At 30.0% G+C, this 19,277-nt stretch overlaps 1 protein-coding gene across 1 annotated transcript; it reads right to left on the reverse strand.

The window, feature by feature from the left end:
• Positions 1–2,481: 2,481 nt before the first annotated feature.
• Positions 2,482–13,322, reverse strand: LOC124358704. Its single transcript, XM_046811002.1, has 6 exons — positions 13,056–13,322; positions 7,073–7,307; positions 5,881–6,033; positions 4,737–4,844; positions 3,522–3,716; positions 2,482–2,923 (listed from the first exon to the last, which is right to left on the reverse strand). Coding segments are annotated over exons 1-6 (945 nt in total). The 5' UTR covers positions 13,308–13,322; the 3' UTR covers positions 2,482–2,921.
• Positions 13,323–19,277: the final 5,955 nt, after the last annotated feature.

A 19,277-nucleotide genomic window follows, 5' to 3' on the forward strand; every position in this document is an offset into this window, starting at 1 on the left:
TTATCGCACAGAGGGACAGTAGGGAGGACAATTACACGATTTCCTAAACACCCTATCGGGTTCTTAATAATTGAAACATGAAATCTCTATTAGTATCTACCTTTTTAACCACCATCATGATGATTCGAAACAGGTTAGTGGAAAAATATCACTGATATATGTAAGAAAATACTGGTAAATACACTCCAAGACCTTTTCAAAAGCACCCTTAAAAAGTTTTGTTCCGTAGTTGCGAATTCTTGAAGCTGAAAAGAATATTTTTCAGTGAATACCATTTAAGATGATAATATACATTGTAACCTCACGGACAAATAGTACATGACATTATTAACATAGGTTTGATATGCTTCTTTATTAGCCATAGCATTAACGTGACGAGTTAGAGCCTTAGGATCGTAATATTTGAACGAATTAAATGTTTGTAAATAAAAATTTATTGAGGATATAATATTTTAGAGTAAGAGTACCTCATTTAAATACGTATCTAAAAACCGGTATCTGTGTGTTTCCGTCTGCACACATTAGCTTCATAAAATGTCAATACATTTTTGATAGTGCAATTCAGAGCGAATAGTTTTTAGGATAAAGGGGTTTCCGTGACTAGTGAAGATAAAAATATAGAAAATATAAAGAATTAATATGCTTCCTTCCATGTTGTTTAAATTTTTGTTTTGATGGTTCTTGCAGGCAGAGCTAATCAAAATTAAAAGTCTTGTGTTTTAATGAAGAATTTATGCATTCCTAATGTTTGTACTTAAAACTAACAGTCCTAATATAATGTAAAGTATATTTTTTGATGGTGACATCTAGAATTTAAAGAAATATAGATTTTCTAATTAGGGCATGGATACTTTACAATAGAAATAGATACAAATATAGGTACTATATAATTAGGGATTAGATAATTTCCAAAAAATATAAAAGATAGTCAAAACTATACGATAATACTCAGAAACGCTGGTAATTGTGCATTTATTTCGACAACATTGTATTTCCCTTCCTTTCACTGTAAATGTCGAAATAAAAATACAAATATTACATTTCAATTTGTAAAATTTAAAAGTTGAAGTTGGGAGTTGATCTGATTGATGCACTTTCATAAAAATTGTTTTATCAAGCAGCAACTTTGCTGCAACTTAGTTTTAAAGTTAGATATATCTCTGTGAAAATGTACCTATTCTCACATATTCTGAGAATAATACAGTTTAAAATTTGACACTTGTAATATCATAGGTTAGAGACAATCTTCTGAAAAATATAAAAGTTATAATTTATGGAATAAATAAGAAAGTTATACTGTCAATCATTAAATCAGTTTTCTGCCATTATTATGAAAGTTGCGTGGACGCATGAAACATTTCAATTGTAACGTTTTAACACAGTTCGTTCACATATAGTGGCTGTAGTGGAAATAGGTTTCACCTATTTATTATTATTCTTTTAGGGAATTGTCTCAACGCCCTAGGCAATTTATTTGATTACACAGCGAGGATAGTAAGGGAAAAGCAGTTCAGCCCATATATAGATTTTAATCTATATTTCCAGGAATCGAACCCATGATATCTCAGTTACAGAGTTGCAGATTCATCCCCGGTAAAAGTAAATCCTACCTTATCTAGGAAATAATATGATCAAAAGTTGAAATATTGCGAGTGTGAATAAAAGTACATACAGGCGCTTTGTATTGCTTAAGATAAGGTAGAAGAACGCCAAACCAGCTGAGTAAAAGGCTTCAATGATGCTCAGCCAAACTCATAATTCGTCCAATGTTAAAATGTCGTATGGTTGTACTCAGTTTGTTTACAAATATTTTATTCTGCTATTTCTTCGTTGGCATCGTAGTTATTTACTTCATACTTTTTTCGCTTTAGAGAAACACTACACTTATAGCGTGTAATATATTTAATAGAGCATTTGTATTCATATTTACTACTTTTTATATAGATTAAGACTGTTTAGGTTTTATAAAAACCTATAACTTGTTTCTCGTTTCTATAACGGGGAAACGATTACAGATATGACAAAAAGATGCAAGGTCTGTAAGTTCAATTTATCATTAAAATTATAATTGAAATTTTCTGAAAATAGTTTTACTAAGTTATATATACATGGTGTGCCAATCTGGAAATTCCATTATTGAATAACAATTTTCGATTGTAAATCTACATCACACAATACTTGATTTTAAAGCTCTTAAAAAATCATGTTCGATCATTTAAACTGACTTAATTAAAAATTTAGTTTTTTGAAATATGTATAATCTTAATCTGCAATGAATTCCTTTTAAACTTATATCACGTAGTCATATTACCAAAGTTTAACTATCCACAAAATATATTTTTTAAAGTTAAAATAATTGTAAGTATGGATAAACTAAAGGAAGGATACTTCACGTAGATACTAATATTATGTGTCTATACATATAGATGTTATCAATTATAATCTTATATTCCTAAAAAGGTTCAATAAACAGTGAAGAAATATTTGAAGAAACCTTTATTTAACAAATGTATTATTACAAAAATCATCCTGAATAAAGATAAAAAACAGTTTTCAAAATGCAGTTAAAAAACCCCTATTAAAGGAACAAAAGCTCCACCACATTGATAAATGTAAAACATTAATGTATTATAAAAAACTCTATTGAAAGAACACAAACTCTTCAATACATTGATAAATATAAAACAATAATGCAATATAAAAAACCCTATTGAAAGAACACAAAACCTACACTACATTGATAAATGTAAAACATTAATGCATTATAAAAACCCATTGACATAACAAAATCCCTCCACCACATTGATAAATGTAAAAAATAATGTATTATCATAAATAATAATGCAATAATAAACAAGACCCAAAATAAAAAAACTTGTTATGTTCAATTTTGGGATGTAGATAGGCTTGATCTCCAACGTTTCTGAAAAAAAAGAAAGTTAAATATTAGACAATCATTTATAGAACTAAAAATATTGTTAGTTAAAGCCTCTTAAAATGCACAACTAAAATTATATAATTTAAATGGCACTCAATTTGTACAAATATAGAGTGCACTTAGTAAGAGACACATCTAGTGTCTCGCCAAAATCATTGAAAACTATATGAGAAAACAGTAGGATTATTATGAAGGTATAAAATGAAATATAGTGACAGAAATATAAAATACAAAAATACCAATAGAGGGTTTCACAATTTAAGTGAAATATTTATATGTATGGTATATTTTGGATTTTACTGTATGGCATTCCGCTATTTTGAATAAGACATTTTATATAGATTATTTAAACCATTTGCTCTGTTTATAAATATGTGTTATAGATAATAAATTCCAAGGTTTAAAAGTATAATTATTTGGAAAATTTGGTAGTAGGTAAGTATTTGATGTGTATTGCCTAAACTAGTAGATTCAGAAAAGACAAATCATAATGGGCTGAAATTGAAAATAGTTTGTAATTTTAGGTAAACGCAACGATAAGAAAATAAGCAAAATACAATTAATTTAACAGTGGAATACTAACAGAAGGAGATCTGGTCTGGAAGGTAAAGCTCCTTGAAAGTTACGCGCAGCCTCATCAAGAAAGAGTCGTTATCAATGTCGAAATCGCTGTAGATGTTGGTGCTGATGCGGGACCGGAGGAGCACTACAGAGTAGAAGAACTTCTGAGACACGTTGATTCCAGGAGCACAATGGTAGTTGTAGTAGCGGGTCATTTCTGGAAAAATACATTAAATCAATTGTATCCACTATAAATTAAGTACGAAGATTAACTACATTTTCATTTAAAAGATCATAAAATATTTCTTTTACCATTTTCTGCATCATAATGTTCTAGAAGTATCAGTCTATTTTTACAAGATTAATTCTGTGAAGAGGTTTGTTTCCGTAAATCAGTAAATTTAACGTAAGTTAATTCAAAACAATTATTTTTTTATTCGTAATAAGATATTTCTAGAACAATATAATTTCTAAAGACAGAAATATAGACAATGTTTGCTCAATGAATTTTAAATATTTAATTACATAAATAATTCGGGCTATCTTGATATCAAAATATAAGGAAAATGATTGAGGGTAAGGATATCAATATTTTACATTATGATAACAAATAAATAAAAGAATTTTATAGGTGAATAATATTAATTACATAAATAATTTGTGCTATCTTGATATCAAAACACATGGAAAATGGTCGAGGGTAAGGATATCAATATTTTACAGTATGATAACAATTAAGTAAAACAATGTTATAGTTGTAGAATATTAATCTTCTTACTTAATATTTAATAAAAACTATATTATGTGGTTGTATTAAAATATAACATTCTATAACAAAATTCTTCATTGATGTAATTATTGTAAAAACCCATGTTATTTTATACAACAGTTTTATTTTGCCTTATTTAAACACTACTCCAACAGCACTGCTTTAAATGGCAATAATTCTTTGTTGGCTGACTCAGTTATTGTGTTAAAAATATCCGTGAAATTTATTTGTAAAAGTAATTCAGAGTCCTAACTAGATTCAATTCACATATTGTTTAAGACTGTCTACAATACAAAAACAAATGGTTTTAAACTCAATGTTTAATTCATTTAGATATTCTAAGAGAAGATCAACTCTTTAACCTTTAACGCGTTTAGTTTATGATTGTTTTTAATATAGAAAATTTTGAATATCCAGTAAACCTGCAAACTGTAAATGCCACTCAAAGTACAATGTAACAACACTCACCGTTGCGATACCAGATTTTGTTGAAATCATTGGTCTTGTTAGTGGACACAGAGTTCATGACCTCCTTTTGCACCTGGAAAGTCACCTTTTGCATGTAGCAGATATCGCCTATACAAACACAATTTAATACATTTTTGAGCGTAAAAAACATCATGTACAGCTAAAATAACAAGGTTTGTTTTTAAAGAAAACATATTTTTATAGTATTTAAATAATACAAATATATTCCGAAAAAAGTACCATTCACATTAATTTAAATTATCCACCGACCTTTCTATGTTTCTCATATTTATTTTTTCACTTTCATATAACTTTTTTAATTCATTAATTTTAATTTTTTTCTTACGAGAAATCACGTAAGAAATAAATGTTGGACGTTTTTAACGAAATTTAACCTTTTTTTATTCAAGTTACATTACAACGCATCAGTCATTGCATTAAAATACGTTCATAGGTTATATATCTTTTTTAAATGTTCAAATTGTTTTTTTATTGTTATAAGTAAAAAGAATAGCAAATAAAGTTTACAGTACATTAATTAGTGTTTGGTTTATTACTGATAACATCCTCCTAACTATTTTAATAGTCTACTATCCTGTAATTATATTATGTTGTGACAGATAAAATATAAATCATTACTAACCATAAAGGTAATTATTCATTTAAATATGCAAGCTCTACCTAATCTTCTTAACACTATTCATTGGTTTTCTGGTAATATCTGTATACACTTGTGTTTTAATGGCATAAGGTATCTTGAATCTACAATGATAATAATATTTCAGCATAGTTATCAATTTCAATGGAACATGTAAGTGTCATGTTATATGTAAAATAATGTCTATTTCAATGTCTCTACAGTTTTTGATATTGCAGCTTAAATATCATTGTATTTATCATTTTAAAAATATTGTTTACTACAAGATCTAACGAAACAGTAGAGTACTAAACAACCAGCAGATAAAATCGCAGCCAACTTCTGACTAAACCTACCATCTGTATACCTAATTACAATCATTACTTAGAATATCAGATTTGATGACTTTGAGCAGTCTGTCTTACACAAGGTGGACTGAAAATGTATGGGTACATGGTACATTCACCAGGAAACCCGAGATCTAATGTTTGCTCCCGAAGTTCCTACCTGGGTGGTGGCTTTGGTTGAGGCAGGTTTGGACTTCAGGCTCGCCGTAGACCACGGGTGGGAGTTTACCGTTGAAGTCAGGCATAGTGGCACCTTCAATCTCAGTCATGTTCATCTTTAGCGGAAAACACGCCATTTGCAGTTTCAGGGTATCTGAGGATATGACAGGATATTTTGTAGACAACAAACAGTTCACTGAAAACTGAATATTCATGCAATACTAATTTGTATTACTAGGAGCAAAAGTGGTTCAAAGTGTTTGGCGAATTTAAATTTCTATTTGTTAATAATTTCAGTTTTGGATTAAAAGTCACACATGCTATATTCAAATAAAATGATAAGTTTTCAAGTAACAGTATGTGCAACACAAAATATGTAGCTTTTATTAAAATTAAGTAATTGAATGTATAACTCTCAATTGTATACGTAACTTCTACGGATAAAATACTCTTTTGGCCAGATAGAATAGGAGAGGTGTTTATAAATAATAACAATAAATTCAATTAGAAATACTAAAGATAATATTCACTCTCAATGGCCGTGCCTGTTAGGGTCGTTATTTACTACAACAGAAGCTGTTACTTGTCAAACGAATCCCCCGATCTTAGTTCCTGCCAGAATATCAATATTGTTTTAATATCCCTATACATTGTTAGTTATATAACGTGAGTCCTACCCCATAAGAGTTATGTTAAACATAAAACATTTTTATACCCTTATTGAACTTTTTAAGCATAAGTAATTCACATTTGAGTGCCTTTTACCTTTTGTAAAGTGTATACTTTTTGAATATTCAAAGTAGGCCTACAAATAGATTTGAAATCTCAATTTATGAATGTCAAATAAATATATTGCAAAAAAGGCGATTGGATACAAATTTATCATATATTTATAATTAATCTTTTCTCCTAACTTTACGACCACAAATAAGCGGCAAGTGAGCGTTTGACATTTAACATTATAGTTATAGTTTCTTTTTCTGTTACTGCTAAAATTTAAATCATCCTTCATTAAAGTAATATCCTTTAAAATCATCATTTAAAATCGGTTGTAACTTGACTGAAAGATTGCGAACGCTATATGAAGTAAAAATCTATAAAGTGAATGGTGCAATCGAGTAGGCAAGCAGTAAATAGTGGTAGAGTGGTGATTATGAATGATGGTATTATTAATGGGATCTACGACTACTCACCTACGTCAGCAACAGGTGGGAAAATGAGGAAGGACAACGCCAAGAAAAGAGCAAGAATATGTGGGGTAAACATGCCGAGGGTGAAGGCCAATCTTCGAAGGTCGTTCGGCACGGTGTCCCTGATGGTCAAGCGGGCGGGCTGTGCTGGATCACATACAGGATGACGTATCGGCAGGACAAGAAACTTCGCCACGTGACGTTGCTGTTCTTGGGCCGGCTGGCTTCTCCCCTTGACCTAATTAGGGAACAGAGTGTACGTGTTTGAGTCTGTGCTGGAATAAATTGAGTTATTTTGCTAGTTTTGCTTCATTAGAACGTTTTACTGATCCTTTCGGTCAGGTGAAGTCACTATATAGTATACATAAAACAATAAAATAAACTAACTTAAAAACCTGAAAAATTGTATTAACACACACCCTTGTGTGTTAATACACACAATTTATTTATTTATTTCCCTCAATTTATTTATTTCCTTAAATAAATAGTGAAATATAACTTTTACTCTGATACAACACGACCTATTCAAAGATAATAACATGCAATATTATAAACTGGCACTGAATTTGACAAACAATATTTATTGCAGAAAATAAATTCCAACTATAAAGTTACAACTATAATTACAATTTCACATTTTTCCTTATTGTAATACTACTACGCGATCTATAAAAACGGAACAGTCACGAGGAAAAGTCTAGTTCTAGTTCTAGTTGACAAAATGGTTACCCATAAGACCAATATGAAAGCTTTGCTGACGCTGAGCCAAATCACATGGAATGACATGCACAATAATGAAACTAGATGTATGATAGAAATTAAGCTTCATGGAAAATCTCATGTCATTAGATGAGTTCGTTTAATTAAATTGTTTCAGCCACCCGAGTGATATGCTTAGCTGCTAATTCTCAGCGAAAAATTAATTTACTTATAGTATAAGACAACAAGTAATGTAGAATCTTGGAGCATTGGAAAAAAGGTTTATTGTACTATCATTAGTATAAGTGAAAAAAAGAAAAATGTATCGATAATGAAGACGGACCAATTCGAAATTCAGTTTTACAAAGAAATTAAATATTTTATACTGGCTAACCGTAAATTTAAATTGTTTACCTTATGTTATTATAAAATTAATTATTACTTGATAATAATATAGTATAGTAATAACATTTGATAATTTGTGAAGTGCCTGATGATGGAATCTTTGATTCAGAAAGGCCTTGCACAAAATAAAATATTATACTGGAAAATGTTGTATTCGTTTATACTAGTGATAGTACAACAAGTAATAATAAAAAATACCTAATACGCATCACTTGGTAAAATACTAGGTGGAAAATCATCTTTTTATTGTAGAATTTACAAAATGTCACCCCAAATGATAAGATAAGATAAGATTTTTATTGATCATTAGACCACAAGACATAGACATAGATCACGTCAGAATACTTATACTAACAGCAAAATATTATCAAAACAATTTAAATTATACACTCATTGATAGAATACGCAATAGTTTACATGTAAAAGTGAATTAAAATAATACAATAATGTTAGTGAGACAAAAGTGTACTATTTAGCAGAACAATACACTAAAAAACTATCCCACTGATGTCAGATGAATAAAACTCTGATAAGTCATAAACTGGTCTTTCTACCAGACACTTATAAATAACTGTTTTAAATTTATTTAATGTAACACTCTGAGCATTAAAAGGTAGTTTGTTGAATAGATTTATTCCAACGGCCACATATGAAGTTTGAATTTTAGAAAATTTTGAGTAAGGTTTGCTGATCAGGTTAGCACCTCGGGTATTGTAAGTATGAATGTGCTTATTCAGTGTTAGGTTTTGAAAATTATTTTTTACATGGATCAAGCAGTAAAAAATGTAAAGATTGATAACCGTTAAAATGGCTTCTATTTAAAAAAAATCGGCTTACAGTGATCTTTGAAATTAGCATCCGCTCTAATTCTCATGACCTTTTCTGAGACAATAACATTTTATCAATACCAGATGCATTGCCCCACAAGAGCAGACCATAGCTAATGATGCTCTGAAACAGTGCAAAGTAAACCATTCTTAGCTTATCTTTGGAAACATACATTTTTAGTTTACGCAATAAATATACCACTCTGCTCACTTTTTATGAACATAATCAACATGTATATGCTAAGACAGCGTAGGATCTAGAAAATTCCTAATAATTTTACACTCTCAATTGTCGCTTCTTTCAAAATTGCTCTGTTCAGAGTAAATACCAAGTGTTGGGTCTTCTCTGTGTTCATAAATAACATATTGGCTTTATACCAGTTATCGGCTTGATTTAAAATAATTTTAAAATCATTAAAAATTAAATCTAATGAAGGTTGAGTTGTAAAAAAAGTAACGTTATCAGCAAACATGACCGATCTGAAATTGACATTGACGTCTAAATCGTTAACTAAGTCTAAATACAAAAGTGGGCCCAGAACGAACTCCTGTGGTACCCCATGACAAACCTCAGCATAATAAATTAGAATAGGTATTATTGCTGAATACCGTTTGAAAACGATTACTGAGATAGCAATTAAAAAGGGAATTTTCAATACCAATCATTCCATAACACTCTAACTTTTTTAACAAAATTCCCCGGTCGACGCAGTCAAACGCCCTAGAAATATCACATAATGTGGTCCTGTACGTAAACACCATCAAAGGTGTGGCTCCTGTAGGTTTCATTCAATGTATAATCTTGTAGTAATTAGTCAGTACTCGTGAAAAATACAGTAGTGAAATAATAGTTAGATATTAGGGTAGCATCCATTAAATCCATTGAAAAAATATTAATGAAAATAAAATTATTTTTTTTTTAGGTAAGGCATAAAAACGAATTTGAATTAGTTTACCTATTAGTTTAATTATTTACCTATACACACACATAGAATAATTTTAGTGAATGTACTAGTAGTAAAGTATTAAGGATAAAGTTTAATTTCAATACATTTTAAATTTTTTATATTTATAAGACACAGTTTAAGGTTAAAAATAACTAAATGTTTTACACAAAATGCAACATGCAACTTGTAGCTTTCACGCTTACGATAGTGTGGGGCTTTTCTAATGAACCTTAAAATAAGATATTGGTTCAGAAACAATCAAAAGATATTTAAATGGACATATTCTCAAGATGAATATTATTATTATTCCCATATTAATTATTTAATAAGTTAAATGCAAGGATTTTAGAACAATATTAAAAATTTATAGCTAAAATACGAGCTATGCGGTCTCTATTATGTAACATTCAAGCTCAGGAAAAGAAAATCATCATAGTTCATATAGTACAGTTTTGAACAATATTTTAATTTTCCTGCTCAAATCACGTTGAATTATTACAACACGTTATGTTATTGTTAGGCATTTCGACAACTCGGTAGAAAATCTTTTTGAGATCATGAGATGTTCAATGGGAGTATCTTCCTCTAAATGTAATGTTCATGTGTTAAAAATGTTAAAGATTTTTAGGCTATCTAAACAATTAATAAAATACGAGATTAACAAATCAAATTAGTTATGCCTAAAGTAAATATTACGTAGCAATCGCAAACTTTTTTATTTGAACATGAAATCGATGCATATTAAAATATTATCTTTTGATATTCAATGAGTTTGTTTTACCCCAACGCGTTTAAACAATACTAACTCACTTAAGTAAAGGGGAACCGTTTTAACTTAGAAGATGTTCAAAATCTGGGCCTTGATATAATGTCCAGATGTTAATCATGAACTTAGATTTTTTTCTGTGGAAAGCCAACGAAAAAAGACATTTAATGTATCAAATATAATGCCGATAAAACATGAGGTAATAATTCAAAATTTTAAAATATTACTGACTTTATATTATGTCAATTATTTCTAACAAACTAGTCTGGAGACTATATTACCAACACGTACGAGTATACTAAACAATCATATACAGTACTCTGATAAAATCTATTTGTTTCAAATTTAAGCATTTATCTTTTTAATCTACTGCAGCCCATCAGATCCTGCCATCTTTCGGTAATTACAGGCTAAAAGTGTATTTAAACAAAAGAAGATACACTGACGGACCCAGCTGACCAGCTTATCCCCAATACTACTGTATTACTGAGACTGCCAAGACGATACAGCAGACTTTTATTAATGTATAGACAAAATTAGTTTGAATCTACCTGTGATATATAGCCATCAATATTATTTATTTTCTCTATTGCTTTTATACATATAACTCATAAAATAAATCACTGTTAATCGAATTCAATCACATTATACTATCAATAAAGTTGTAAAATAATCACGGCAACATAGCATAACGTATATACGTCTACGTATTTATTCTAGCATATATCATGCCTTGCAATAGAGTATTATGTAATATTTTTTTCTGTCTTTCACATGTTTTGTTGTGGAGTTTCTTGTTTAGATTAGTTGTATAATAATTTAGTATATTGATCTTGAATGTAAAAATGGAGAGTATGTCCATAAAAATGGAATTAAATAAATAACATTAATTACTGGTACACAAATAAACACGCATCCTCAATAACTCATTACCTCAATAACACTTACCAAAATTAAAGTAGCATCGCAGTATGATGGAAATGGCATACACGTTAAATAAGATACCACATAATCATAAAAACCAATAAATCTGAGGAACAGCCAAAGATAGACCTTCTGCGGTGGATTACACAATGTCCAGAGGTACTCCAAGTGTACTCACAGCTCTAATAGGCTGCCCTCTCAACCATCAATATTGTATTGCCTCTCTGCATTGACCACAAAGATAATTCTTACTTAATTCAACCAGTGATATTACAATCTTATTTCCATACAAAAATTAACTAAATTAATGCAAGTATATTGCACCTCTGAAATAATGAACCTGACATTAAAATATACAATGATATCTAAATTAATCTTTTCCACCACATAACCATATCAGATTTATAACTTCAATGAAATAAAATAATTTCTGTAAGTTGTAAAATAAAGAGTAGTTTCTGTACGTCATGATACCAAAGGTTTCACTGCAGGCAGGTAAGAGTGGTTCCGGTGTCTTGCCACAGCTGGAAGTACAACAGGGGTCACAACTTTCCGGAGAGAGTATAGTAATTATATCAATACAAAATTTCACCTAAGTAACATTTACCAAAACTATACTAACACAACAGTGTGACGAATATACCACAATCACAGGCTGCAATGCATCAGGTTATCTCTCTGGAAGACGTTGATGAAGACCTGTTTGTTACGTAGGCTAACAAATATTATTTTGAAACTACCTTGAAATAATGTTAAAAACTGTACCGAGAGTATAGTAAATATATCAATTTCACCTAAGTAACATTTACCAAGATTAGACTAACAAAACAGTATAATGAATATACCACAATCAGAGGCTGCAGTGCATCAGGTTATCTCTCTGGAAGACGTTGATGAAGACCTGTTTGTTAGGCTAACAAATATTATTTTGAAACTAGCTTGAAATAACGTTAAAAACTGTACCGATATACTGTATGACACCTAAATATAACAAAACTAATGTAAAAGTTGAATTTAGGGCCGCAGTGCATCAGGTTATCTCTCTGGAAGCCGCTGATGAAGACCTGTTTGTTAGGCTAACAAATATTATTTTGAAACTAGCTTGAAATAACGTTAAAAACTGTACAGATATACTGTATTAAACCCAAATATAAAAAAAACTAATGTAAAAGTTGAATTTGGGTTGAGAAACTTTTTTTTACATACAAATTTTTTCTTTCTTATTTTTAATTTATTCGATTCTTTAAACAAATTAACCAATAAAAAAGTCGTAAAATTTTGAAAGCGCTAGTAAAAATTTATAGTTATCATGAAATACTGCATAGTTTTAGTTTCTCATTGGTGTGATTCGATTTACAAATTTCAAGCTGTTCAACTGCGTCAAAAACAATTCTGAAAGATCTGAAATATGAACTCACGTTACTGGGAGTTGCTCTGGCAGCCATCCTGGCCTTGACTCTCACGCTGATGGACTTCATGGCCTCGATCTGTAGACAGTAGTCTGGTCTGTTGAAACTCTGGGAGAGGTTCCGATGTACGTAGTAATCACACTCACTGGTAGCACAAGAATGGCGGCCAATGTGGAAGCGACGGACGAGTCTAGTAGTGGGGGTAGCCTCGAACCCAAACTTTTTTTTAAATACTATGCAATAATAAATGATACTAACCATTTATTGACTCTTTCAATATACAAGTGAATAAACAATTGTTCTAATATTTTAAACACATTATAAATAGATAAACAAATGTTGAAATCCTTTATTCAAACTTCAATAGACAAGAGTCATTCTGAACCTTCCACCTCTTTCCCCTCCACATTCTTGGGAAATTATTCTAGAAACTGAACATTATATTTAATATGATATGAATTTAATATAATTATTGCTTTGAGTAAAAATGGTTTTTTTAATTCAAGCAAAGTGAATAAACAAATATTTTAAAGAGGCTATAATTAGATGAATATAACATAAACTCTTCAACCCAAACTTCAGTATAGGCATGAGTCATTCCGACCGTTCCACCTCGTTTCCCTCCACCTCTTCCCCTCCATCTTCTTGGTAAATGGAACATTATATATCATGAATATAATATAATTATTGCTTTGGCTAAAAATGGTTAAATGGTTAAATTTAAACAATCTAACAATATGTTGTGGTCCATTATTTGTTAAAAATCTGTTACCGCCATTTTCAAATAAAATAATAAATAATATAAAATAATAAATTGTCTAAATGGCGCAACAAAACACAAAACTTTTAGAAATGGGTCTTGGTTCTATTAAGGGAATAGACAAATTGAAGACTTATAGGTTTTGTGTAAGTTGGTACGATCATGATTAGGATTTGGTGGGGTTTATTTTTAATTTTACTGCGACAGCTTTTTAAAACATTCCCTGAAGAAAGGAAAACAAAAATATCTTTTCGTGTAATCATGCCATGATTAATTTTTGGAAGTTTTGTAACCTCGCTCACTAAATGTTTCGAAGTTATTATAATATAGATTTTTTTGCAATACATGTGAAAAATATGACAATTTAAAAATATGTCTTCAATTCCTCTTGGAATGATAAAAACACATCTAAATCTTCTTGTCTTCAGAAGAAGAACTGTAAGTAATCAAATAAAAATAGCAATATAAAAAAAACTCAATAAAAGACCGATTGCACTATCTGAACAGTCCGCAAACAGAGACCAATTATTCATTCATTGGTATCATCTTTGGTTACTCCACAGATATACCTGATGGAATGCATCCTGTTGCCCACCCCTGCTTCTGAGTAGTCATTTTGGACACGCATTACACCATTGACCAATATACGGCCCAACCACAATTTTGTGTCACAGCGGTATTGTGCGATAATTTTCGCTCAAGTAAACCGATCCTCCTTTCGTTCGCTACTATTAATGATCAGAATTTGAATTTCTTACTAGCGCACAAATCTCAACGTCAATCTAATTAAGGCGAAAATCTTCAATAAACATAAAGGTCCTCATTAATTTTGCTGATACTTTGGCATTTGAAGGTATGTTACCACCAAGTCTACTAACACCAGGTCTAGTTGTTTAAGAGCCAGTTGTAGGAAACCGATATTGGGTTTTTGAGGAGCCATGTTAAACTTCATGCACCTTTACTCACTTACTTTTTATCGCAGTGTTACGGGAGGTATACATAATACGTATAAAAATATTTTTTACTTTTTTGTAAAGTTATATACTTTTTGAATATTTAAAAATTGATATAAAACATTTTAGATTTGTATACACTATATATTAAAATATTTTTAAATGTGTTTGAATTATGTACTATTAATTATATTTTTATGCCATGCCCAAAAATAAATGACGTTGAACATGGCTACGTTCATGACGTCTTTGGGGATACAAATGAATGTTTAATACATTTTTATAAAATATATTCTTCACGAATTCGAAATTTAACCATACCAGTATTTAACAATACTATTATGTCTTATTGATAAGTTTGAAAAATGTTTACCACAAAACTCTACTAATTGTTTACGTTCTTTTGCAAATTATTTAACGTAGGACTTTTCAATTAATATATAGTGTAAATTATTCTAATTGGTCTATTAATACATTATTGCAGAGGGCAATATTTAAATTAAAATATAGCTAACACGTTTTTAAACCTGTGTACAGTATGGTATGTAAATTATTTGTTGTGAACTATGTTTCATACAGACTATTGTTTCCTCAGAGACAGTGGTCATTCGCCTTTTTAAATCAAGGCTATCAAGCAACAAATGAATTTATTCCTCCCAGCTCAGTGGCTAACCATTGAACTTTTACACAGAATGAAATATATAGATACCAAAAGACAGTTTAGGCCAGACATTTGAAATTATTTTTATTTCTCAATCGATTTATTCACCCTGAAAGACCAATGACACCAATTTGTGATGGGAGTTTATCAAAGACTGCATTTTTGTAGTGTTGAACTGCCCACCTGTCCCTACCATTGTTATATTCATTTATATTCCTGTCAAACCACATTGTAATTGGTAGTATATTTGAGCTCAAAAATCTTAAAACCAGGTTAGTTATTCTAGTAGTTTGGAAAAAAGTAACTTTTTTACAAATGAAAAACTTTTTAACTTTTTGTTTTGTTCACTTCCCCACAGTCTTATTCTTTAGAAAATATGTCAGTGAACCAAAATAGGGTATTATAAGAACAGGGTACTCTATCACGTTCATTCTTAGATATACGTCTTAACCACAGTAACCTTGTGTTCTATAGTGAATTGTATTTCCAACTAACGTAACTTTAAAAAATTATCATTTAAACTTAAATTTCTTGGTACCAACAACGAGTAATACATATAGCCTATATATGTACAGCGAACAGCGGTCTGTGATATTTGCCTGTGCCAGAACCTTTTTATATTGTCTGCTAGCTAGTAAGCATGCTACACACAAACCAGACTACTTTTTAATTTTTCATGGATAAAAAAGATAATAAAATGTGTTATTTCCATAACAATTGGATAAACAGTTAAACACGGTATAAATGTTAAATATCAATGTAGTGGAATGATGGTTTTTCATTTAGCCCCGTACATTTGTATTTGTGTGAGCTTTACTGTTTACTAAGTAAATCTTCTTCAAAGATTTTGGTGAGATTAGTCGATATTTGTCAACTAAAAGCCTATCACCTTTTTTGAAAATTGGGGTCACCTTTGCAAATTACCAGAGGTGATGTAAATTAAATAGTACAGTAATGTAAAGAATAAACACATTTAAGTGACTTGAATAAGAATTGAAAATCTGGTTATTGAACAATAGGAACAATTGATGATTGAAAAATAGCTCGACGTTTAGAGGAGGGATTTGCTAGCTAGGGTTCTTGGGTAGGCGAGAGTTTGTAATCACTCAGGATACATGGTCCTCTGGATATAGTATAGTGGTGACAACATGCATGAATATTGATGACGACAGAAATAATGAGTGGTGATATTATTACACTATTAATTGAATTAGCAAATTACATAGAATCACATAAATTGCTTCTTATACACGTTTAGTTGGACAGGTTATTAAATTAAGCTACTTCCCACTTAATAACAAAAACCCTTTTATTATTTAAAATGTCTCTGGAACACGATATGATCTCATATTCACTCCAACTCATGACTAAATTAGGTGAATGTTGACAAGACCAGGCATATAGGTCGCTTATAACACAAATAATTAACGATGGCTAACATCGCATCATATTACAATATTAATTTGACATCTTTCATTGAATATTTCATAAGGTTAATAGATTTTCACCCATAGTAAATAATGATTAATTTTCAGTTTATTCATAAATTAATTTTCAGTTTATTCATAAATTTCAAGCAATATTGAATGAGCTCGTTAACTTAGAAGTTCAAACAAGATGGAATATGTCTGAGATTATATCATAGTAATACTGAGGAAGAAATTAATCATTCGTTTCTAGGGAAACTACATCTGTCAGAAAATTACTAAAATGCATTATACTCAACAACTTATCTTGTCGTAGGCATTGATTGTGTAACATTAGTTTAATGGTTTGATAAAATAATAAAAAATGGTTACACCAGAAACCGACCAGTGGTAGAGAGAATCGTTCAAAAAGCTAAGTAATATAAAAATTTCAATAAATAATAAACTTTTTAAAATGTTTAAAATGTTTTAAAATTATAAAGATTTATAAAGTTTTATATATATGAAACCAATAATCTTCAATAAGAAAAAGAAATTATAAGTTATAAATAGGGCTATAAGAACAAAATAAACATAAACATCCGCACAAAAAATGAAAATTAAGAATGAACCATGTAGATGGTAAACCTATGGTTTGATTTTATAAATTCACTTAGTTGACTAAGTCACCTTAATTGCTCTGTCTTTTTATGTTAATGCGCATACATGTGCCCTGTAATCCTTGTTCTAAGAAAATTTACTATAGAGCCAATATAATATTTAGGGCATAACTTGCACTGAATATGATAAACAATATTTTTTCATTCACATGATAACTCTTCTAATATACCGTAGGGTTTTTGTGTAGAACTACTTGTAAATGTTTTTGAAGTGGAGCACATGTTGCATAATAAACACCTAGGTTTATTGCAAGGGTGTGATCCAACTATTACGTATTCTTGGTGTTGGTGCTTAGTTAATTTTGGATGTACTAAAATATCTTTCAAAACTGGTGGTTTTCTAAATCTTATTTTTGGAACGTATTTGAAAATGGTTTAGTTGAAGAAGAGCTAATAAACTGTATGCTACTCGAAGTATATTAATAATTTTATAATGTCCTGGTGGTATCTTTTTGAAAACTTTGGATCATTATTGTCAAATTTAGATTTATTTGTTCCAATTGATAGTGGTTTAGTGTTCAGATTATTGTTTAGAAGTTTGCGACGATAACCCGTTTTTGAAAATTGCTGATAATAAATTATCAATACATTGTTCTAAGTGATATTTTTCACTCCATAAATTTTGGGCTCTTTTAGCTAAACAATTTGGAGTGGCTTTTTTGACATGGGACGGATGACAGCACTGTCATAATGTAGGTATTGTAATGGGTTGGTGTTTTTTATAATGATTTTAGTTTTAAAGTTCGGATTTTCAATACAAATGTCTATATCCAGGAAACTCACAATTGAATCAGATATCTCCCACGTAAACTTTAAGTTGCAGAAGGTGTTCAGTGATTGTAAAAACTTTTGTAAATGTTCATTAATATATGTCCATATCATGAAGATATATCCTATGTATCGTTTCTAAAATATGGGTTGTTTCTTGTATGGTTGTTTTTCTAGAAAATCATGTTCAAGCTTCCCCATCACAAGATTAACATAAGAAGGAGCCATTCTTGTTCCCATATCTGTCCCTTTTTGCTGTAGATAAACGTTATTTTGAAACCTAAAGCAATTCATAGTTAGAATGAAATTAATTAATGTTAAAACAACCTGAAGAAGGTAGTGTATTTTTGGGACGTTTGTTTAAGTAGTATCTAACAGAATCAATTCCTTGTTGGTGTTCAATATTTGTGTACAATGATTGAACATGGATTGTTACTAATTTAGTATTTTCAGAAAAAGGTTAAGCTACGTTTTTCACAAGCTGCAAACAATCATTACTATTTTTCACGAATTAGTCACAAAGTCTTTTAATTGGTCATCAACAAAAGAAGAAATTCTCTCAATTGGAGAAGATATTGAAGCTGCAATTGGTCTTCCTGGTGGATTTGAAATATTCTTGTGGAATTTTGGTAATACTCAGAAAGTTGGTGTATTTGTAGATTTATTTATTAGTACTTGATGGAATGACCACTTAATTTTTCTTGTAAGGCATTATTCTTTAAGTAATTACATATTTTTTGAACAATTTTTTTCAGTAAGATCTTTGTTTAAAATGTTATAAGTAGTTGTGTCATTCAGTTGTCTTTCTGTTTCAGGAATATAATCCTTTATATTCATTATTACAGTTACATCTCCCTTGTCACCAGGAAGTATTATTATGTCCTTGTTATTTCTTAAAGAATTTATAGCTTTTTGCTGCAGTTTTGTAAAATTATTGTTTTTTGGTAAAGTATCTGCAAATTAAGGATCAGAAATACTAGAAATAATTATAATTAAAAACCGC

This window comes from Homalodisca vitripennis, chromosome 3 (assembly GCF_021130785.1).
Source record: "Homalodisca vitripennis isolate AUS2020 chromosome 3, UT_GWSS_2.1, whole genome shotgun sequence".
In the NCBI taxonomy this organism is placed as follows: Eukaryota; Metazoa; Arthropoda; class Insecta; order Hemiptera; family Cicadellidae; genus Homalodisca; species Homalodisca vitripennis.

Bases quoted from the DNA above. Each gene is read 5' to 3' on its own strand.
- LOC124358704 (XM_046811002.1), bottom strand. From the start codon at position 13,307: ATGGTTAGTATCATTTATTATTGCATAGTATTTAAAAAAAAGTTTGGG. The intron at 7,308-13,055 runs GTGAGTTCATAT...TTCCCTAATTAG, and splicing joins CCAGAGCAACTCCCAGTAAC to GTCAAGGGGAGAAGCCAGCC. The intron at 3,717-4,736 runs GTGAGTGTTGTT...GTATTTTTCCAG, and splicing joins CAAAATCTGGTATCGCAACG to AAATGACCCGCTACTACAAC.